The sequence below is a fragment of the Oreochromis niloticus genome, linkage group LG5 (genome assembly GCF_001858045.2).
Source record: "Oreochromis niloticus isolate F11D_XX linkage group LG5, O_niloticus_UMD_NMBU, whole genome shotgun sequence".
Taxonomy (NCBI): domain Eukaryota; kingdom Metazoa; phylum Chordata; class Actinopteri; order Cichliformes; family Cichlidae; genus Oreochromis; species Oreochromis niloticus.
In genome coordinates, this window is record NC_031970.2 from 22,772,331 (window position 1) to 22,790,175 (window position 17,845).

The 17,845-nt window shown below is 41.2% G+C and overlaps 1 protein-coding gene across 1 annotated transcript; it reads left to right on the forward strand.

Moving 5' to 3' along the window:
• The first annotated feature begins 12,198 nt into the window (after positions 1 to 12,198).
• On the forward strand, positions 12,199 to 17,567 carry ip6k2b (inositol hexakisphosphate kinase 2b). Its single transcript, XM_003441451.4, has 5 exons — positions 12,199 to 12,806; positions 15,050 to 15,281; positions 15,395 to 15,561; positions 15,668 to 15,843; positions 15,947 to 17,567. Exons 1-5 carry the CDS (start codon positions 12,593 to 12,595, stop codon positions 16,535 to 16,537), a joined length of 1,380 nt encoding a protein of 459 aa, XP_003441499.1. The 5' UTR covers positions 12,199 to 12,592; the 3' UTR covers positions 16,538 to 17,567.
• The last annotated feature ends 278 nt before the right edge of the window (positions 17,568 to 17,845 follow it).

Below are 17,845 nucleotides of genomic sequence, written 5' to 3' on the forward strand. Positions count from 1 at the left end.
CATCTTTAGAATGCACGTATTGCTAGCTTGACTTCTCTCCTTGGAACTCTCCATGGATGCCATTTTTGCCCAGTCTCTTTCTTATTGCTCAATCATGAACTCTGACCTTAAGCGAGGCAAGTGAGCTTTGTAGTTCTTTAGATGTTGTTCTGGGTTCTTTGGCAACCTCCTAAATGAGTTGTCCATGCACTCTTGGAGTAAATTTTGTAGGCTGATCACTGCTGGGAAAGTACACCACTGTTCCAAGTTTTGTTTTCTGTTTCTGGATAATGGCTGTCGCTGTGATTCACCAAAGGCCCAAAACCTTAGAAATGTCTTTGTAAGTCTTCGACTGATAAATGTCAGGGACTTTGTTTCTCAGCTGTTTCTTTAGTTTGTTAGATTGATTTAGATTGCAAATTGAACTCATTATATTATTTATTATCACTTATTTCCAGACTTTGAATATGCATACTCATGGCACTTGACGTTTTCACCCTTGTGAACAGTGCTATGCGCCAAAATGGCATCATTGACACCCATTGTGCTTTGGTGTTGTATCAGCTTGTTGATTTCTGTAACTTGTGCACCAGGTTGGAAACACATGTTTATCAGTGGCTCAGTTTTTACCTCAATTTGAGTGATATGTAAGCGCAGGAGCTCAGAGATATCCGGATTACAGATCCTGCAACAGCCTGAAAAGAAAACAGCCCATCCCAAGCTAAAGGTCATCAGTCAATGAAGCCAATAGGATGACATCATCTACATAAATCAATGACTTGATCCCAGGACCACTGAGCACTTGTCTACACCTGTGTATTCTGTCCATTAAAGTTATGAACAGAATAATTCAGTTTGGCTAGATATCAATGTGACATTGAAACACAGGGCCAAAAATAAAAAGCCACTGCAGTGTTGCAGAACAATCACTGTAGCACACAGATTGATTCAGAGTAACTAACCTAATGTGTTATTGATCAACAACACACAGACTGCAGATGGGCTGGCAAGCAGTTAGAAAATAGGGGAGGACTGTGACACGTGAATACAAAATGTGTGTTGTGCCAGCTCTCATTCAGTCCACTTTTTTAGATACCACTATTAATAATGAGGCTAAGTCCTAAGTGTCACTCACTCTCCTTTATCACAGTTCTGTTTTTGGCCTGTTTCAATTTGCAAAGAGTGACTCGCACTTCAGGGAAGTCAAGTGCTGCTTTTGAGTCAGCACTTTAAGGGATGTTCAGAGAAATCTAACTTTGTGTGATGCTGCTGCAGGACACAGCAGTGCATATAACTCTGAAATTTGCAGGTTTACTTCTGTCATGGGGTTAGTTCAACTAAAATCATTCAGTGCGTTATAAAGTAAGCTGTTAGTGTTTAATATTGAAAGTGAAAGAGTAACACTCAACAAAACTAAATCAAGTTGCAAAGAGCTCGAGTTAAGTTACTAAATGTATGCAAGTAACTTAAATTGAGATCTGAAATGCAACTGGGTGTTCTAAAAACAGAATGAACTGATCTGCAAATCTCATGAAGCCATTTCTTTTCACAATTGAACATAAAATCATAAATATGTTTAAACATTAAAGAACAAACGTTTTATTTGATGGCATCAACGTATCTCCAAAAGGTTGGGTTGGGAGGACAAAGGGCTGGAACAGTAAGTGGTTCTACAAAGAAACAGCTGGAGGAACATTTTGCTGCTTGTTAGATAAACTTGCAATGTTTACCACTGTGTAGCATCTGTGTAGCACGTGTGCTAACAATTTTGGCGGAGAAATGAGGAATTCTTGTCTGAAGCAACAGTCCTGGGTCCTCTTTTTCATATTTTTAATTTAATGATGTGCCAGATGTTTCAGTCGGTAAATGGTGTGGCCTACAGGCAGGCAACTTCAGCACCCAGACTCTTCCACTGTGAAGCCATGTTGTTGTAATAAAGCAATATGCAGTGTTTTTATGAAAAAATGATTTTAAAGTTTGACTTGTCTGACAGAACAGACAGTCCATTTTAAATGAACTTTGGCCCAGAGAAGACAACGACATTTCTGTTGACGATAGAGCTTTGACCTGAATTTGTAGATGGCACAGTGAACTGTGTGTTAGAAGTGTTCCTGAGCCCATGAAGTGCTTTTGACGACAGAACCATACCTGTTTTTAATGCAGGCCTAAACGCCAAGGCCACGTCCCTTGCATAAAGAGATTTCTTCTCTGTAGCAATATACATCTCATGGCTGATGTAAGGAGGCAGGGCAAAAACCTTTGGGCAGGGCAGATCAATAGGAAACAAGAAACATTCTCAGAATCTTTTGATATTATGTACTGTAGTTTTTGCATATTGGTGAACGTCTGCCTAGCTTTACTTCTGAGAAACTCTGTCTCGCTAAGAAGCTCTTTTTATACCCAGTCATGTTACTGACCTGTTACCATTAAATGTAACTAGTTGCAATGTTTCTCCAGCCATTTCTTTTTAGTGCCACTTACTTTTCAGACCTTTGTTGCCCCAATCTAACATTTTTGACAAGCGTTGCTGTCATCACATTCAAACTTTTATCAGTTTAAATATTTGATCTTTTTTCTATGTTCTATTGTGAATTAAATTTTATGACATTTGCAGTGATTTGCCTTCTGTTGTTTTTTACATTTTACACAGTGTCCCAACTATTGTGGAATTAGGATTAGAGATGTCTAAGCAAAATTCTGTGCAGTGACAGATAACACAGCAGGCCCTCACATTTGAACTCATTTACTTTACTTTACTCCTCTGATATACTCTCAGACTATGATATGAAACTAAAAACATTCAGTTCTTAGACCAAAAAACATGCATTTCTTAGAAACATAATACTGAGAACTGTACTTGAGTTTTTGGAACAGAGATGGACTTTTGGGAATGCATGCTCTCAAAGTGCTTCACTGTAACTCTTTTCTGACAGCAGCCTTGGGAACATATGAACCCTGGTCTCTTTTTTCCTAACTCGCACCAGAGTAAGTAGGGATGTGATGGCACTTTCAAATACATGCTGATGTGAACGATATTGGCAGTGAGCCCCACAAAGCCAACACCATCTGGACAATGTCTTAAGCGACTCGTCATGGACTCATGCGAAAGAGCAGTTTCTTGTGGCTGTAGGTTTGTGCTGTAAACAGATCAACTCTCAGCTTTTGCGTTGGTGTGCTTCACTGCTGCTTTCAGGACTGAAAGCTGATGCAGCAACAGAGTCAATAGTAGCCTAGTTTAAAGCCATTCTGATGTGATAGAGTATTGATGGATTCTCACAGTCATCAGACTACTCAATCTTCAGTATTGAAGTACAAACTGGCTAGGTCACTAACTAAACATCGAGGGTTTTATAGTACATCACATGACTGAGTAAATTTCAAGTTTAATTCAGAACTGAATACATAAATGGGGAAATGAGCAATGTAAGCAAACCTTTATGCTGACTGAGGAACTTAACCTGCTACACCACGATCACTTACTGAATCTCAAAATCACCTTTTTTTGCCCTGCAGTTCATCCTATGTTTTGAGCTAAAACGAATCATTTTAGCTCCCTTTAAGACGCGTCTCCCTTTAAGGATATCTTCCAGGATTTCCCACCGAACTATTGAACTATTTCCTAGTTTCTAGGGAGTAAGATAACTTCTGGAGGTTCACATTCTTTCAAAGTTTGCAGTTCTAAAGACATTTAACTGGATTGATAACTGACGCCATGCATTTGTCTTGCATCAGGGAAAAAGACCGCTTGCTGTCCAAACTGTGCTTAATGCAATGAAAAATAAAATCCTGTTTTTGCTTTTTTGGAGGTGGTGAAAAATGAGAGTGCAAAGGTCCTGTACACAAGTCCTCACCACTATATGTACTTTCTTTTTCCAGGAAAAATGAGGTAAACATTATGCGCTGAAAGTCATGCTCAAGACTCCTCCCAGCTTGAACTGACAGAATTGACAGGGGCAGCATATACAAATTAGAGGTTAGGCAGTTTAATGGTAAGTCTGAAATTAGTTGCAAGAGCATGGCTGTGTTTTTGAATTCTTAGAGCTGCCACCTCTGGACAGCCTGTACTTTGTATCAAAATAATGTCATGGGGTTCAGATAGAGACAGATTGAATTTACTGGTCTGTTACATAACACAGCATGAGAAGACAGGACCTATATTCACTCCTTCCCTCTCAAACACATACAGCTGCACATACACACACACCCAGAGGCATGCACACATGTGCCACACAGAAACATACACACACTCACACAGGCTCAGACACCACTGGTATGCGAGGGAACTCCAGGAGCCCTTATATCTGCAGAATAAAAACAAAAACTTTACTCTGTGCAGCCAAGTGGGAGGAGTCTTGAATTTGACTTTTAACAGATGATGTTTACCCCATTTTTCCTGGAAAAAGAAAACTGGTGTACACCACAGAGTGGTGAGGAGGCCACTGCACACAGCAGGAGCACTCATGTACATGGCTTTTGTACTTAAAAAACAATTACGAATTCACTTTTCACCAGCACTAAAGATGGTTTGGAATACAAGACGCACTTTTAATTGTCTTTAGAAGTGCAAAAGCTTTAAAAGAAGGCAAACTTCCAGAAGTTTACCAGAGCAGTAAAAGCTAGGGAACAGTTCTGTACGAAATCCTGTAAAATTCTGTTTAGAGCTCAGTCATGCCTCTCCAATTTGAACTAAGAGGTATTTCCATGTGCCCTAATGAACTTGAGTTTCATGAAAGCCCTTGAATGGTAATTGTATCCCTGCAGTGTTTGTTTTGGGACTGACTCTTCAGTGTGCACAATTCAGAGCTCAGACTAATCATGCCTCATGTGTTTGAGTGTGCACGTGTGTGTGCATGAAAATCAAAATATTATGGTTCTACATTTTGGTGGTTCTAAGCCACGTGACATCTTGTGTAACACGTGTAGAACTGAGGGAGCGTGGGTGTGTTTTTAAGGAGGTTTTTTTTCTTCACTCACCCTCAGCATACTTGGGTCATATGGAACTTGTTAATGTACAGTGAGGTACAGGAAGAGCCCAGTACAACAAGTCCTGCAAGACTGCACAGTTTAAGACAGATAATATCATTTGGACTAATTTGCGTGGTTGGAAACTTCACTCAGCTTCATAGTAAACCTCAAAGAATGCATTCATGAGACCAGATTTTAGTTGGAAGTCGAGGGCAGTTAATATTTATGACTCTCCGTTGCTGTTTTGAGAAAGCAAAATAGAGGTTCAAATTGCATTACGTTTCATGAAAACAAAGAATTATCCATTGCTTTGCTTATCTGCTGAATAAGGTATTTTACCAGCACAAAATCAAATTAAGTGTCCTTTGTGGTGTTGTTTTGTTTTGCACTTGTCCTGTTTACAGCACTGGGAAGCACGATGGCTTTAAACTTATGACCACAGTGCTTGTACTGAAAGTACATGTTGATGATTAGCATCAAGATGGTAGCTGATTTGTTGTTTTTCAGGGAAGTATATTTTGTTATTGTTTGTATGCATCTTTGTGTGTATGTGTATGTGTGTGTGTGTGCATGTGCATGTGCATCAGACTTTGCATGTGCATCAGAAACCGTGAGCGATGCAGCATGCTCCTAAATCGTGGAGGTGTTGACATCTATTTGGAGTGCAGATACAGTGAGCAGTCAAACATCGAGTTTTGCTGTGTTGATAGGATGCTTTGTAATCTTACGTCTGAAAGTATATTGTTTTTTTTATTCAGATACAAAAAACATCCATAATGTTTTAAAGTGACTGGGTATAAAAAGGAAAAAAGTAAGAGAATGTGCAAGATAAAAATTTGAGATAAAAATATTGCATCTTTATCACTGAAAATTCATCATCATCATCATCATATTTTTCCTGTTTCACAAAGCTCACATCTATTTGCAGCAAATTTACAAATTTTGCAGTTTGATGAAGAAATTCTACAAGATTTAGAAGCTTGGTAAGCTGCAAGATGAACACTGCTGGCAGTGAGTGCAGAGCAGATTTATGGGATGATGAAGGGTTTATGCAGCACTGGATAGGATGTGTTAAATGTGATAGGTTGCCCTAGCTATAGATGCTCAATAATTCCCTCCAAGCGTCAATTTATTCTGGTCCATTTGTCCGAGACTGACACCTACTTTCCTTTAACTTTAGCAAAAGTTGGATGCGATGGTTGACGGTCAGGATGTGGGGCATGGGCTGGAGGGAGCCAGGCTACTGGCGACTGTCTGGGTCAGATCATGTGAAACAGACTTGGTGCAGCCGCTTGGCTTGTACCCAAAGCCCACTTGCAGACAGAACCTGGCCACCTGGATCCTGGACAAGGAGCATAAAAATCTGACCTAATTTCTTTTCCAGGTCTGGAGGAGCTAGTATCAGTGTACAGCATTAGTATAAATCTAACTTGTATTTGTTTACTGGAGGTTAGGAGTCAAGGGTAAGGAGGGAGAGGAGGGGTGGTGTTGGTGGTGGCTAGGTTGGCAGTGCGTACGTGAGAAAAAATGTGTCAGCTGAGCTATAACAGATCACCAGACAGATGTCGAAAGGGGCCTGAGGCCGACGTGTCCTATGTGTTCATGTATATTAATAAGTGTGTCCAACGTGAATTCCTTATTTGACTTTTCAATTACACCTTTAAATTTTCTCCTTTAAAAACTACCACTTCTACTTTGGAAAACCAGTCTGCATCTTCTCCTAAATTACTCCAGTCTCTCAAATGCACACCGTCCCTTCAAAACTGTTCCCATGGTGACGTGCTATTGCAGGCCTAGCACTGATGTGCTGCACGTACTATAGAAACTAAGCCATAACAATGAGGCAATAAACACATCCCAATATTTTCAAAACAGGCATGTGAGTGATGACAAATACAAAGACGGAACCATAAACTTTGACACTACCAGTGATCTGTTTGACCATAAAGTCACTTTTTTCCGTTTCTCACGTATGACATGTTTACAAGAGATTCCAGGCTTGTCCACACCTTTCCTTATGCTTAAGAGAAATAGACAAGCGTATCCTGTGGGGGTGGGAGGGGTGTTATGCTCTAGCTGATTGTCTCATGAAAGTCTGCGTCTCATAGCATAGCATTATCTCCAACATCGGCCTGATGAGGACGCAGCAACTTTAAACACTGCAATTATCTGATGTCGAGGCATCTGGTGAATGCATGCATTTGTCTCCACCAGTTAAAAAAGGATTTTGCTGCCATAGCTGAGTGCACCGAGTAGCTTTGTTTGACGCAACATGTTAAGATTTTAAACTGTCATTCGTACGCACGTGACATTCATCAGCAGCACCCATGCTGTGACCTCCAATTTCTAGTACTGAATATCCATGTTGCTCATTAACATCATCAGTGAGGAGGACATCAGCAACATGAACTTTTATGGGGATAAACCATGCAGACCGCCTCTCCCTTTTGGTCATCCCACTGTAGGACGTGACTGCGTTTTGGTCTAATGGGCTCCATGTTGCTCCAGGAATGTACTTGAGGAATGTGTTAGTGTATTTGAAGATAATGCTGTTAAATCCGTGAGGTTGCTTAGGTGCTCACTATAGTTTGAGCAACCACATGCCATACCAACATTACCAGCTTAGATTTTGTATTACTTGGGATTCAGTATCTTTGGCATTTTGATTCAGTGCAGTCTCATTTTTGTTGTTCTTGTGACCATTTCTGATGATTAAAATGAACTTACCCCGGAGAACCACTGGCAGAAGATACTATTTACATAAGCCTTTTCCCACCGCCGGGACTATCAGTCTGTGTAAAGCCTAACTTTTTTTGTCCACATATTACTATCTGTCCTTATTTAAGCACCATGCCACAGATTGTTTTTCAACTATACTTTGCTGATCTTAGAAGAGTTTATTGCTTTTCCTTATCTTTCAGTTTTAACAAGAATATACACACCAACAGCAGAGAAACTCTTATCATTCCAATGAATTATTGACTCAGTGACTGAATATTGCCTTGTGTCATGCTTTATGATTGTATTTACTGTTAAACAGGAATCGCCATCCAGGAACTTCAATTCACCGTGTACAGCTAAATACATTTAATGATGATTTGTCAATTTGTATATATATTATTTATGCTATATTATATTGACAGAAACACACCAGCTGACAAAGAGGTGCTCTGATTTTATTTTTAGTGCCTTTTTTCCATTTGAGACAAAGGGAATGACTGAAGGAGTTATATGAGGATTGTGGGTGGCAGTGGGGAGTGCAGGAATAAACAAGGTTGTCCTTGACTTTGCATTAGCTGTCAGAGTTCCAACAGGATTCATCACTATCAGCACACAGGGCAGAGCTGGTAAGCTCCCTACACACCCATGTCTCATTTCCTCACGAGAGCAGGAATAATTAAAAGGGCTTACAGGCTGACTGGAAAATACCAAGTCAAATTAGAAGCATAATGCTGTTGTGATGTCCCCAAGAAATTAATTTGAAGGCATAGCTTTACTTCATGGTACTCATTTTCACCCACAGTGCAGGCTGCAGTATGGTATACTGAGTTTGTTTGAGCTTTTACTTCCTTAAGTTAAATTACTTTGACAATGGCCCATTTGCATGATTGAGCTGTAGCTGTCCAGTGACCTGGCAGTGCTGTTTAAAAAAAATAACTGGTATCAGTTTGAGTAAAAATACAATAGAATAATTTATTAAACAAACCGGGTTTATTGTAGACAATTGTAGACAGATAGTGTTTCCTAAGCTTGCTATGGAAAAACAAGATAGGTCACATTTTCTAGATGTAGCTACCTTCAGCTGTACGTGTATTCTCTGTTGTAAGTTGAGCTGATTATGGTTATCACTGAACCTTTGAAAGTTGCATTGCTCTGGAAAAATCCACTATTTCTGTACTTGGCCTTAAACGTTTAGCAATTACATATTGATTTAGGCTCGATCCACCCATCCAGCCAGCCATCCATCCATCCATATTCATCCATTAACCCATTTTCTTTGGTTTTCACGGGCGTGCTGAGCCCAATCTCAGCTGTCATAGGGTGAGAGGCAGTAAGCACCCTGGACAAATCACCGATCTGTTGCAGAGCTAACACTGACAGAGAAGCAGACGACCACTGACTTTCACATCTACACCTATGGCGAACTGAGAACCACCAATTAACCTAACCGTATGCATTGGAGTGTGGGAGGAAGCAAGAGTACACAAACCCATGCAGTTTCAGGGAGGACATGCAAAATCCAAACAGCAAGAATCCAGGACTTTCTTGCTGTGAGGTAACAGTGCTAACCACTAATTTGTTTGACTGTTTATATGTAACATGTATTACCATGGCACTGAGAACCCGTCACTAATATCAGACTGATACATTCATAAGTAGTACTGAATTTTAAAGTTGTTGCATTAAAACAGACCATTTCTGTTTTTTATTGGTTAAGATACTGATGTCTTTGTTCAGTGAGTTTTCTGCTGCATCTATGGTGGACAGAGTTTGCAGTGATTCCTCGGTTTTGAGCATTATGTGGCGTGCATATATGAAGAGAGGTTCTAGAAATTGAATCACTGCTCTGATTCACAGCTGGATTGTGGCTCCTGTGGCACAGGCAAGACCTCTTTTCCAGAGACATGGATTCACGCTAAGCTCATATAACACCGATCCATCATTTGTGGCTAAGGAGACTACGTTGGAAAGCTGACAGCTCATTTTGTTTAAATACCCACATGATTTGTTGTATCCTCAGACTGGGTCTGCTGTAATATCACAACTGTTATGAATATTTGGAACTTACAAATTGTGTCAAACAACAATGTCAAAGAAACTTAAGTTTAGTAGCACTGTTTGTTTTTTTTTCTGATGTGATTTCACTGCAACTTCAAAATATAAGCCATTTTTGCACCCTGCCTCTTTTGGTGCCTTTGTAATGTGTGTAGAGTATGATTCGGCACTGTTTTGCTCTAAAGGGCAATGCAAGGCTGTGCAGTATATATGACATCTGTAAGTGCAGCAGTATATCAAATTATACTGCTGCACTTACATGCCATATAGAATCCCAGCTTTTGAACTCTGAGCTGAGAGCTAATAACAAGCCAGGTGGTCTCTTCCTCTTTTATAAATAATGCTTTCAAGAATTTTAAGCTGTTAGCCAGTTTGTCACATTAAGTCTGAGAGTTGTTTCTTAGGCCAAGAGTTGATTTTCTCTACATTTTACACTTTAAAGTGATGTTACAAACTTAACCAGTTTGAAACACACATTAAATAATTAAGTCTGCATTATTTGGATGGTCCTATTAGATTATCGTGGAATTAACCAAATTTGTTTCCAAGGCCAAATTTTTTGAGTAGACATAATGAATTCTCGAGCCTCTAGTCCAACCTTGCCCATCTCAGCTAAGTTGTTAACTCTTACCATTATCTTGAAATACACCCAATTGTAATCTTAACCTAAAAAAGCAGTGTGAAAAATAAGGATCAGTAAAAAGATCGCTGACTTCTCTTTAACCTGCCTTAAACTCAAACAGTAGTTAGTAAGATGGCCAGACAAGTCTACATACACAGACATACACAAACTGCTTCTGCCATGTTAAGTACAAGTGGATGCCTTCTCTGTGTGCTGCTGACCATTTAAATCCTTCCCTGTATGGATCTGGGATCTTTTTCTGTTGTGTGTAATCCCAGTAGAGAACTGGAACATCAGAGATTAGTGCATGCACTTTGATGTGGCCTGGTACACTAGTCAAACTTATTAGGCTAACTGACACTCAAAGCAAAGTTTTTGGGCTTTTCATTGACCTCTTTGATATTGAAGGGGATTTTTGGGTTATATTAGCTAGCTTGACTAGAAGTGTCTTTCAGAGGTCTTTCATTCTTCTTTCTTGTATCTGGAGTCTGTTTGGACAAGAATTCAATTATCTACCAAAGGAATGTACACTTTATTGAAAAGGATGTTGTTCTTTAAGATACAGGCGAGACACTGTCAAGATAGTCAAAGCTGCATCAACAGTAACATGATTTGTTTGTATTCAGAGTAAATAAATGGCTCAGATACTGTCAAAGTACATTTAAAGAAAAGTTGTGCCTCCTCAATTATTCACTTGAGTTTACTGCTTGGAGACAGCTGGGGTGCCACACAAACCCCAGGTGTTGAGTTCATGAGAGCTGTTTTCATGTGTGTGATATTATCTCTGTAAAATCAACAGATGGGGTCGGGAAGGAAATGGTTTTGCAAGAGAGCTGGCAAAAGGCTTTTTGGCACGTGATTTGGATAAACAACTTTCCCTGAACTTACACTGGGGAGATGCAGAGTGACAGATAAATGTGCTATGCAAACTGGGCTTCCTGGATTGTCTGCCATTTTGTTATTATTACCCGATGAAACATAGTCACCCCTGATACAGCCCGGTGTGTCTTTCTTTCAGTGCATCTCTATTTTCGGTCTGAACTTAGATCTCATGTTGCCAGCCCAGTTTTCATCTAAGTATAAACTTAAACACTGTACTTCTGAGGTAATTTATAAGAACTTAATGTTGTTTTGGCAAACACACATTTCAGCCCTCACACGACCCATGCATGTTAATGGATGGTATGTGCAGTTGAAAGTTGTAAACAAGGAAGTGATCTGTATGATCTGTTCCATATGAGGCAGTAGTTATTAACTTCTTGAGCTCCTGCTTTAAGGCAAATGCTCCCATTTTCATCCAAAAAAGATAAATAGGAGCTTGTTTTATGTGAAGCCACCTGTGCCACCTTGTGTTATGACAATAACACAAGCAACATCTAGATTTCATACCCATCTCATTTGTTGTGTATTCCACTTATATACCTTTCACGCCTTTGCCCTGATCAATGAGATGTGAAAAAGTCTCCCACGGAAAAAAAAAAAAAAGAATCAAAGAGGTATAGTGTAAGAACAATTTTGATTTCCTGCTTGGTTTAGTGTTGAATTCACTGCTTGTGTTTGGTGCAAATTAACATAACAGCACTTGAAAACTGTAGCCGATCTCTAAAGCAAAAACAACGATGAAACCTTCAAGGATAGCAAATTAAAGAAAAAAAATCTCCAGTGTTTTGTTTTGTATCAAGCATTTTTCATGTTCTACCCTCCCCCATGTTTTCTCTCCTTCCTCTTTGTTTGCTTGATCCTCTCCTAGGTACCTCGTCTCCTCCCAGCGACAGCTGCGTGTTTCTGATTGGGTGATTCTGGAAGAGAGGTGGGGCTTGCTCACTGCTTCTGCTCTTTTCTAACAGGCGGATTAGCTCAGCTGTCAGTTTCGGTAACAGGAGGCGACGAGTGAAGTCGTCGCCTACGCTGCTTGAATTTTTTCAGGCAGCTTGTAGGAGCTCTATAATATATATATTTTTTTTTTTACTAAGTGTTCAAGCACAACGTACAACATACCGCTTAGTCGGCGAGCCTCATTATTTGTTCTCCGGGAAAGGAAGCTAATCGGAATACGCAATTTCGTCGCTACCGCCGTCCTTCCTGTTCAGCCCTTTGTTTTTCACTGCTTCGGTCAAGTGGGAGAGCACCAGCGCCCCCTGTGAGCGAGCAGGAAACAGCCTGAGGATAGGGAGCCAAACGAGCGGCCGAGCCTCTTGCCTCCCGTACGACGTGGGCCCCCCCAGCTCAGCTGTCCGATGCGGGGTGAGGATGAGTCCCGCTCTGGAAGCCCTCATGCAGGCGGAAGGGACTCCTTATCCCGGGAAAGGGGTGATGCTTGAGCCGTTCGTGCACCAGGTGGGAGGCCACTCTTGTGTGCTACGGTTTGGGGAACAGACAATTTGCAAACCCCTCATCCCCCGAGAGCACCAGTTCTATAAGAGTCTCCCACCAGAGATGAGGAAGTTCACCCCTCAATATAAAGGTGAGTTTGTGCATCCCAAATATGAACTACTGAGCTGCCCGCTAGAGCAGCATGCATGTTTTCCTTTTGTCACCTCTGTGCATGCGTTATACGGGGTTCTCGTGGGTGCTTTTAATATTTCATTGCAAAAAACATCTGTTACGTCCATTTTTGCGCTTATTTGCCGTTGCAATACCTTAAAGTGCATGCTGTACACAACAACACTACAGAATGTATGTTGAATATTTATAAGCTGAATGCATTGGCTTCAAAATGACTTACGTTACATTGTCAGTCATGTTGGAGCTTTTGGCAGGCACAGCTACCCGTTTTCTGGACATATCTCTCATGTGCAAGGCAGGGTTTCAAGTAGCGTCAAACCTAATGGCTTGACTTCCTGCCAAGAGGATGAGTAGCAAGAGTATCCAGAGTTCTTTGACTGTGTGACGCTTTTAAGGCAGCTATAGTTTCAAGATGCGTATTAGAGGGCCACGGCAAATCTAAAATAACTGCGGCAGATCACCAGAGTAATAATTTACAAGTCATTTGAGGAGATTTCGAGGTCTGGTTTCAGGGAACGCACGCATAAAGACTAATTTTCACCCACACACAGACCTGAAGCTGGAATGTTATGTTCCCTGGTTGCATTCAGGTCCGCAGTCTCTCACAGTTTCCCCTACAGACAATTACACCTAGTACATGCTGATACGGAGATCTTCAGGCAGAGATCTTTTGACGTGATGTGTGGTAACTCAATCCACGGTCATGCAGCATGGGGCTATAAAAAGGTCCTTGCTAAGGAATGGGATGTGAGGAGCTGATAGTATAGTAGACGTCTGGGGCCTTCAAGTGCTCAACCCCACGAGCATGTTCCAGTCTTACAGCTCACATTATTATGAGAGACTCATAAAGAGCTGTGTTCTTCTAAAGGAATGTAAGGTTCCTTATCCGCGTTTGGAGATAATTGTGTCTCAGCAGTATCTGATGATTTAAGGACACCTCGCAGTGGAATACTGGATTAGGAACATTAAGACTTTTGAGCAGATGTAGATTAAATTTACAAGTTGGGGATAATTTATGTTGTGTAGAGGATACTATATTGCAATTTAATGTCAAGGTAGTGACCTGAAAAAAAAATGGACAGGAACATTTACACCTAATAAAATGATATTGATAGTGATAATGATGTATAAGTCACTTTAGCCCTACTCTTGTACTCTAATAATCGATTTGCGCAACTGGGATGCAATAATCTCACTTGATATACGTTTATCACAAATTTATGAGCCCTTTTATTGAAAGAAACTCGGAGTGACTCATAAGTTCCTATGCTGGCTGCAGTGGTGTAATGACAGTGCAGTGCTGAGCCACACATTCCTTCAGAGGCGGGGCTTCCTGCAGGCTGATGATGTCAGTGCGCATGACATAAGCCAAGCCTCCGCATGCATAGAAGGATGGAACATTTGCCTGCCATTTAACATCCAAATCTTCTTTTGGTCACTGTAATAAACTGTCATTTCATTTTCTAATTCAGTGGCTGATTTGTAATGACTAATATTGCTGGATGGTTTTGGTATCATGTTTTGTGCCTTGTAACTTGGATGTTACATCCAGATCTAAAACAGTTCCTCTTGAGCTGTTTCGACCACATCCCTTCCCTCCTTCCTGTCTGTGGTTGATCTGTTTCGGCCATTGCAGCTGTGATGTTTATTCTCAGTGCAACACCTCCCCCACTCTGCCTGCAATATGCATGTCCTTGTAGGGAGTATTATTTTGGGGGGGTGCGACCCCCGGTGCGTTTTTGTGGGTCATGTCAGAAATTAGCATTGGCATCAAAGTACACTGGGTTTCTTTTTTCCCGCTGAAGGCCTTCCAGAATCATCCATTAGTCCATGAGTTTATCAAATTGTGTTAATTATTACCAACGGAAGCCCTCAGAGCATATTGTGGTAATGCGTTTTAAAGCAGTAGCTCTATTGTTCTATTTAAGGGTGTGAAATATGAACTAGTTAGATATACTTGCTGCTTAATATCAAAATCTATGTTCTTATCTGTGTGTCTGAATCATTGTGATTTGACACTTTAAAACTCTATCATAGAGGACTGCTTTAACTACTACAGTTAGATTTTCTATCTCTTACTCATTGTGGATCATACAGTTTTCCTTTTGCAATTGTGTTTTCACATTGTGAGAATATGTAAATGTAACAAATGTGAAAATAAAACCTCTCCTATTTCTCTCTCTCTCTCACACACGCTCTCAGGTGTAGTTTCAGTCAGTTTTGAAGAGGATGAGGAAGGGAATTTGTGCCTCATCGCCTACCCCCTCCACAGCGAATCAGGGGATCTGGAAAACAAAGACCCCTCAACAGACTGTGAGCCCAAGAGCAAGATGGTGAAGTGGAGCAACAAAAAGCAATCCCCATTGGGCCCTGAGAATGACAACTATAGCAAAGACAGAAGTAGACACAGTCGTAAAGAAGACAAAATTATGAGGTAAGAGAGCACCTTCACTGTTTCACGGAAATAAGAGTCATGTTGAAGACATGTATTGTTATGAAGCTCTGTAGCACTGTAGCTGATGTCTTTCTTTGTTCTCTCCTCTGCAGTTATAATCGTGATGAGATGCAACAGCAACAGCAGGCAGAGGTACTTTACTTTAGCCTGGAAGAAGGCAATGTGGTGTCACAGATCAAACACAACCCCTGGAGTCTCAAATGTCACCAGCAGCACTTACAGAGGATGAAGGAGAATGCAAAGCACCGTAACCAATACAGTATCCTTTTACCACATGCTTGGAGATATGAGAATTCTCAGTGTCTACTGAAGTGGTTGAAGTGTTCCCTTTTTTTGCCATGTGATCCTTGACTCTCCCTTTACAGAATTTATCCTTTTAGAAAACCTTACATGGCGCTATAGAGTACCGTGTGTCTTAGACTTGAAGATGGGAACTCGTCAACATGGAGATGATGCATCAGAGGAAAAGAAAGCCAATCAGATTCGAAAGTGTCAACAGAGCACATCTGCATCTATTGGGGTGCGACTTTGTGGCATGCAGGTAAAGTATATTTGTAAATGAAACAATATATACATGTGTGTTCTTTTGTATTTACTTGTTTATGTGCCGCTGTAGTGCTTATGTTGCTGTGTGACCTTTGCAGGTGTACCAGTCAGAGCCAGGCCAGCTGATGTTCATGAATAAATACCATGGGCGAAAGCTGACCCTTGCAGGCTTCAAGGAGGCTCTCTACCAGTTTTTCCACAATGGGCATCGCTTGCGTCATGAGCTGCTGTCTCCAGTGTTGCGCAGACTTCGCGAAATGCAAGCTGCCCTCGAGGCCTGCGAGTCTTACCGCTTCTACTCTAGCTCCCTGCTCATCATCTACGATGGCGACCCTCCCAGGGCTCCCACTAGACCTAGACATAGAGGTGGCGAGGAAGGTGATGAGGATGAGCCATCTGATGAGGAGGAGGAAGAAGGAGCCTTTGGTTTCCCTCGCTCCTCCTCTGTGGGTGTCGGCGCAGGTGTGTCAGGAGGGAGCAGCAACAGTGGCAGTAGTCGCTCATCCCACAGCGCAGGAGAGGCTAGTAGCCCCGTGGTGGATGTACGCATGATTGACTTTGCTCACACCACCTGTCGCCACTATGGAGAAGACAGCGTAGTGCACGAAGGCCAGGACAGTGGGTTCATCTTCGGCCTCCAGAACCTGATCACAATCATCTCCGAGCTCGAGGATCACAGTGCAGACTGAGGCTGGACTTTAGTCAGCATGGTCTAAATTTTAAGCGTGGGATGAGCTCACTGAGCTGAAACCCTGCTACCCCAAGATGCATTATCCCTATGCCTATGTAGGGGTCTGCTTGGTGGGAACGTTGGACGCCTCTGCGTGAGGGGACAGTTTCAATGGTGGTACCTGTGGTCTCACTCACCTGCCAGAGGATTGGGCTGCCTGTGCCCTTTTTGCACTTTTCAGAGACTGCTCCTTTTTTTGTAAGACATGATCAGAGAAGTGTAGTATGAGAGAGGTCCCTCAACAGAGACTCCTGTAGCATCCTAGGGCTCTCTTCCCTCCTCTCGCCCCCTGGTACAGATACAGTTCTTTATTGTTAAGTTCTCTCTGAGAGAGAAAGCCTGAGGCAGAGAACATTGAAGCTGTAGGTAACTAGGAACCTGTCGTGGTGCTTTACCTGTGATACTTTTTTTTTCCTTGGGATGTCGCTTTGACTGCTGGTCCCCAACAGCACAACACAATCATGGGGAAGCTGACTGAACAAGCTGACCTTGGCTGGCTGGGTCAGCAGCCTTGTAGCAAATGAGAAGCTAGCATCAAATAAGGACATTTTGTGTCTATTAAGACCCTTATATGGTTTGTGTGTTCAAGTAAGCACTTGGATTTACACTTTTTGGTGGAAGAATATTATTTAGTTCAATAAGAAGGGATCTGCCTTTTTCAACAGTTGTTCCCCTGTACTTATTGCCTATAAACAAAAGACTTTTTGGAAAGGGAATATTATTCTTTTTTCTGGTCATTATCTTTTTCATCTTTTTCATTCCTGAAAATTTGACTTGACAAAGAGAATATATTGATAAAACACTAAAAAGACTATAGACTATTTATTTCAAACGATTGTTAAAAATGTAAACAAGTACATTCCATATTACCACTTTAAATGTTACGTCCTCCTTATACAGACTTGGATTTCTTTTGTTATTGGAAGAGCTCTCTTGTATAACTATGTGTTAACAGTGTCTTGAAAATAAAGGCATTAATTGAGATAAAATTCATTGTCTGTGGTTTTTGTCTATAGTATGTTCGGGGTTTGAAGTTCAGAAACTATGGGTTATGAAATGGATTGTGAGGATCCTAATGAGTACCAAAAACTGTACTTTTGACTAATAGTAGTACTTCCAGTTCCCAGTTTGGATTTGGGAACACAGACACCCTCTGCCACTTTCAAGATTAAATATTTCCTTCTCGATAAAGGATGTGGTTAGAGCTGGATCAGGTGACCCTGAACAATTCCTTAGTTACGCTGCAATAGGCCTTGGCTGCTGGTGA